The sequence below is a fragment of the Capra hircus genome, chromosome 19, assembly GCF_001704415.2.
Source record: "Capra hircus breed San Clemente chromosome 19, ASM170441v1, whole genome shotgun sequence".
NCBI classification, from domain to species: Eukaryota; Metazoa; Chordata; class Mammalia; order Artiodactyla; family Bovidae; genus Capra; species Capra hircus.
Window position 1 is genome coordinate 50,393,776 of NC_030826.1, and position 5,775 is coordinate 50,399,550.

The window sequence follows — 5,775 nt, forward strand, 5'->3', positions numbered from 1 at the left end:
CTGTTTCCCTGGCTCGAATTCTCTTTCTGAGGCCTCACTCGGGGAAAGCCAGCTGCCTTACAGAGAAGCCAGAAGCTGTGGGCAGCAGGGAACTAAATCCTCCAGCCAACAGCCTGTGAGGATCAGAGCCTCCTGCCCACAGCACGTGCATGAGCTTGGAATGCCTGCAGATCCTGAAACCAGGACCCTGGCTCACAGTTCAACCACAACCTCACTAGACTGGAGCCAGAACCACCGAGCGGAGCTCTCCCTGATCCTCGGTAAGGACAGTGTATATTGGTCGTTTCAAGCTGCTAAATTCCAGGGTTATGTTTTCACACAGCAATAGGTGACTAATATAACAGAGTTAGATAGTTTTCAAAAAGCACTTGGGTTATCGAAAAACAAACTTTTGCTCAGTCAGCGATTGGGCAATGTAGCAGGACGCAGGATGAGTGCGGCGGGGACTAGCCGGGCGGTTTTCAGGTGCGCCAACAGGAAGCCTCAAAAGTGCGTATGGAATAAATACAAGATTGGAATGCTCTGCCTTTGGCCAACTCAACTTTCTACATGTTAAGCTGACCATGTGACTCTTCATTACAGAAAACTCGCAAATATTCCCCCAAAGTTAAGACATTTCCAAAAGATACCAAGGTCAGTATTTCACATTAGGTTCTGTGACCTAAAACGCCCCCACCACGCGCAATCCAGGGGTGTGTGTTTGTGATGACTCGGGTGTGAAGCATTTGAGGTCTTGCACTCCGCGAGGAGGAGGCGAAGGAAGAAGAGATGCGTGCTAGACCGGCGTTGGCAGCGCAGGCTCCGCCAGCCTGGCTACAAATCACAGGCCCGGCTTGGCGCTGCAAAATGCTCACTGGTTGAAGGCGTGGGCATGTGTCCGATAGTCGCCACGCCTGGTGGCGTCTGGGCTAGGAGCTCCCAAAAGGGCGACCGCATGGTGACTTGGGCTGGAAGGGGAAAGGCCTGGAGAGAGCTATTTGGACACCCGTGGATGAACGTCCGACGGTAACTTCCGGGAGGGCGGACATCGGCGAGTGGGCGCGAAGGCAGCTTAAGGCTGGACAGCTGCCACTCGCTGACCTCGGCTACTTGATGGGATCGGCTGTGCCGGCTCGTCCCCGCGGCGTGATGGCAGCGGGCCCTCGAAGGGAGAGATGCCCGCTGACGGAGACGCGCCCGTGACACACGCGCGTCCCAGCACCTCGCAGAAATACCATGCCGCGCTCAGGTTTCCCGTGGCGCTCAGCGAGACCATCTCACTTCCCCGCCCCTTCAGCTTGCCGGCAGACTCCTGAGGATATCCGGGACTAAGAAAAGCCTGTGGCAAAGAGCACAGGAGCCCCAACCGGACAAGTCTCCTCTGCCGCGCTGCCCAGACGGACGCGCCCACGAGGCCAGTCCGCAAGATGGCGGCGGCGCGCTGCCGGCAGCTCCTCGCACATGCGCTATCCGCGGCCCGCCCGGCGCGAGCGGAAGTCGCGTGACCCCGGAAGTGGCCGGCAGGGCGCGCGCGGGCGGGGCGGCGACGTTCGTCATTCTGTGCGGGAGGGAGCGCGAGAGCGGCGCGGACGATCCTCCGGTGAGTGCGGGCGGCGAGGCCAGCGAGCGCGGTGGGCACGGCGGGCGAGGCGGCCGCGGGGAAGGAGGCCGGGGCCGCGCCTTTGTTCTCGCTTCCCGCCCCGCCCGCCAGTCCCGCTGAGGGAATCTGCGCAGGGCGGGGGCGGCATTGACAGCGGGCGGCGCCCCGGGCGCAGGGCGGGCCCACGTGCGATCGGGGGCGCGGGGATCTGGAGGCGGGGGCGCGTGTGCCGGGGGCGGGAGCAGGGGTCTGTGCAGACCTCTTTTGTGGTCGCTGCTTGTACTCGGCAGCCCCCTGCTTGCTGGTGCGCGCGGACCAGGGCCAGGCGGGACGCCTCCTCCCTTGGGAGGTGAGGTCCCTGCGCCCCACCCTGCTTGCCGGGCCTCGCCTGGCCCAGATTGCAGGCCCTGCGGAAGTGCGGGCCTCGCCATCGCACTTAAATGATTTTGTCGCCTGCGGCCGCGCTTGAGTGACGTTAAGGCGTGAGCCTTCTAGAGGAATTTCAGAGGAAGCTGCAGGGAAGCTTGGAAAAAACGAGCCGGCCCCACCCTGCCTGTGGCGGCCGGGCAGTTCCGGGTCCCCAGCGGCCCTTTGTAAGATCGGGTCCTCACGCACGTCCCGGCATTGGCTGTCTTTACTGGCAACCGGTGGCCCTGACCCACCTCCCACACCGCCGGGTCTAGTCTGAGTCGGTTTCAGATACTCCTCAGGGATTCTACGGGGTGCGACGGTCATCCTTAGGGAAGGAAGTCCTGTGGCTGCCCCATCACTTCTCGCTTTGACAGCATTGCTCTGGGCTCTTCTGGGGCCCGGGCGGAAGGAGGATCTTGAGACTACCCATCACATGGCTGCAGCAGTTCTCAAATTCTAGGTCACAGACCCTCACAATTAGAGATTGGTTTGTCGGACAGGTAGGGTCTTTTAGGCCATTTTAGGACTTACCTGTGGGACTTAGGCTAGCCCCGTCATCGGAGCTCTAGGGGAGGCCTGTGTTTGGGCTGGAGGGAGACATGACTGACCCATGTCCTGCACAAAGGCCTTGGTTTGTAGCTGGGGTGTTTTTGAAGGAACAGGCTGGTCAGAGAGAACCCAGCAAGAGGGTTTCCTTGAGAGGGCCTAGGCAGCTCAGAACAGGAAGCAGCACTTGGTCCTGGTGCTTCCTAGTTGGACCCAGGTGCTGCTGCTTCCTGGGCAGCAGGGAAGCTGTGCCTGCTTTCCTTTCATTTAGCTCTGGATGCTGGGGTGAGGTCCTGTGAGGTGGACAGGGCGAGGAGGTGAGTGGCCCCTTTGGGCTTCAGGAGCCTGTGTCTGGGCCTTTTATGAAGTTCTTGCTGTCACTGCCTTCCTGTTAGAGAACGTGCACCTCCCCTCGGGCCCAGGTTGGGGGCTTGGCCACTTGCAGAGAGCCAGTGCAGACCACCTGCAGGTCCTGCAGAAGGGCAGGTGGGGACACACTGTGGGTCCCTCCAGGCTGCTGCAGCCCCTGCTACCCTGGTCACAGGTGTCTCACATCCAGCTAGAGGTGAGTATGGCTGAGCAGGAGCCCACAGCCGAGCAGCTGGCACAGATTGCGGCAGAGAACGAGGAGGACGAGCACTCGGTCAACTATAAGCCCCCGGCCCAGAAGAGCATCCAGGAGATCCAGGAGCTGGACAAGGACGACGAGAGTCTGCGCAAATACAAGGAGGCCCTCCTGGGCCGCGTGGCTGTGTCTGCCGGTAAGTGGGCCCCGGTGGGGTGTGTGGACACCTGTCGCTTTTCTGGGTGTCCGCCACTATTTCCCCTGCTGGCGGAGCTCTAACTTGCTGTCACTCTGCAGACCCCAATGTCCCCAATGTTGTGGTGACCCGACTGACCCTGGTGTGTAGCACTGCCCCGGGCCCCCTGGAGCTGGACCTGACAGGTGAGTGGCATCTCCAGGTTCCTGGCTGGGGCTGCCTGGCACCCTGCTAATTCCCCTAAAAATAATTTGTTGAGGTGCTGGCGCCCTCTTGTGGGGAGCCTAGGAAGTGCAACCAAGTGATTTTAATAAGGCTCTGGCTTTGGTGTGGCCTGGGATTGGAGGGTGGGGTGTGTGTGGGTGTCTGGGGTGTGGCCTGGGATGCCAAGGAGTGTGTGTGTGTGGGTGTGTGTGTGTGTCTGTGTGTGTGTGTGGCCTGGGATGCCAGGGGATGTGCGTGTGTAGAGGGGCCGACGGGGCACCCCGCTAGGGCCGGAGTGGCTTCCCCTACCTGAACCTCCTAGTGTGGCGTTCCTCTCAAACGCAGGTGATCTGGAGAGCTTCAAGAAGCAGTCTTTTGTGCTGAAGGAGGGTGTGGAATATCGGATAAAAATCTCCTTCCGGGTAAGGAGGAGGCTCGGGGGGATGCTGGGGCCTCGGACTGGAGAGTCTGGCTGAGCCCGCTTGGGTGCCTCCTTGCAGGTGAACCGAGAGATTGTGTCCGGCATGAAGTACATCCAGCACACATACAGGAAAGGCGTGAAGAGTGAGTGCGGGGCGGGGGGCGGGGCACCAGGAGGGAGGTGGCCACCGGGGCTCAAGGGGCGCCGGGAGGGCGCGGGGAAAGGCCCGCCTCAGCTCCCTGACGGACGCCCTCCGCGTGCCCCGCAGTTGACAAGACTGACTACATGGTGGGGAGCTATGGGCCCCGGGCGGAGGAGTATGAGTTCCTGACGCCCATGGAGGAGGCGCCCAAGGGCATGCTGGCTCGAGGCAGCTACAACATCAAGTCCCGCTTCACAGACGACGACAGGACTGACCACCTGTCCTGGGAATGGAACCTCACCATCAAGAAGGAGTGGAAGGACTGAGCCGGGAGGCGGGCAGGGCGGGCGGACGGAAGGACGGACGCGCCCCACCCCACCACCCCATCCCCCTGACCCCAGACCAAAGTGCTGACAGGGCCCGCCCACGCTGCCACCACTGCCCCTGGGCTGCCTCCTGGCTGGCCTGTCCCTCCTCCACCCTTCCAGCCCGCTGGCCCCAGCCTCCTCGGTGGTCTAGTGTTGTTGCTGCTTCCGCCTGTGCTGTGGGGAGGGAGGCCTCGACCTCCCCTTCTGTATCCCTCAAGATTCCCCCACTGTCCTGACCCGACCTGAGTCCTTGGCATAGGAGTCAGGCATCGCAGTGGGGCTCAGGGTGCTCAGGTCCCCTGGGCCTTCTCTGTTATGTTACCTGGACTCCTGTCGCCCCCTTCCTGGTAGGGGTGGGGTGTACCGCGTGGGGCCTCGTGGGGCCGGTTGTCCTCCAGCTTTCACTTCTCCCCGGTCAGTCCATCCATCACTGTCAGTAACGGTCTAACCATGATGCCTTAACATGTGGAACGTGTGCTGTGGGGGCGTCACTAACCTCTAACCCTGTGTCTGCATGAGCATGTGGTGTCTCCCCCCCAATCCCTACCCTGTCTGTGATCCCCGTGGCCCGGGAAGGCTTCTGGGATGTGCTGGTCCCTAGTCTGCCCTGGCCTGTCCAGGCCCGCGGGGACAGCTCCAGGGGCTTGGGAAAAGCCAAATTGCCAAAACTCAAAAGCGGCCTCCAGTCCCACCTGGGAGGCTCGGTGTCTTCACGCCTCTGCCTTCTTTGTCCCAGTGGGCAGTGCCTAGAGCCCACGGCCCCAAGAGAGAGCCCTCGGCAGACAAAGCCAGTGGCCGAGCCTTACTTGTCCCTCCTGGCCTGCCGGCCTGGAGTTGTGTGCCTGGCCCGCCAGTATTTATTGCCTCCATATGTGCCGTCCTCTGGGCCCGCTGGCCTGCCCCTCTGCCCCCCGGGCTCGGTGCCACCATCCCCAGCAGGCCCTCCCTGGACCCAGCCAGGACAACCGTGGGACCAAGCTTGCACCGCAGGAGCCGTCCCCTCTGCCCCCACCCCACCCGACCCCACCCTCCCCGGTCAGGCCCGGGCCTAGAATGCACAGGAGCCTGTCCCTGCTTCTCCTTTTCTGACCGGGAAATAAACTTCCCCCTAAGGAGCCAGGGTGTCTGCTGCTCATCTGGTGGGGAAGGGGAAATGGGGACCTTATAGCTCTGCTTCCCGGGGGCACTGCAGGAGGGCCAGGGGCCAGGCGCAGTCACCACTGTCTGAGGCTGGTGAAGGAGAAGGTTTACAGCCCTTACTCAGAAACATCAGCCCACCAGGCTAGTGCTGTCCTTTTGGCTGGGTGGGTTCTGCCGGGGAAAGGGGGCGGGGACAGTTGGGT

The 5,775-nt window shown here is 62.0% G+C and overlaps 1 protein-coding gene across 2 annotated transcripts; it reads left to right on the forward strand.

Annotated features, from left to right (window-relative positions):
- Window positions 1,461–5,549, forward strand: ARHGDIA (Rho GDP dissociation inhibitor alpha). 2 transcript variants are annotated; one of them, XM_018065457.1, is made up of 6 exons: window positions 1,461–1,579; window positions 3,081–3,297; window positions 3,399–3,482; window positions 3,847–3,923; window positions 4,002–4,065; window positions 4,191–5,549. In XM_018065457.1, the coding sequence occupies exons 2-6, from the start codon at window positions 3,108–3,110 to the stop codon at window positions 4,388–4,390; spliced, it is 615 nt and encodes a 204-aa protein (XP_017920946.1). In that variant the 5' UTR covers window positions 1,461–1,579; window positions 3,081–3,107; the 3' UTR covers window positions 4,391–5,549. The 2 variants fall into 2 exon arrangements, with proteins under 2 accessions (XP_017920946.1, XP_017920947.1); XM_018065458.1 differs by lacking the exon at window positions 1,461–1,579 and adding an exon at window positions 2,042–2,490.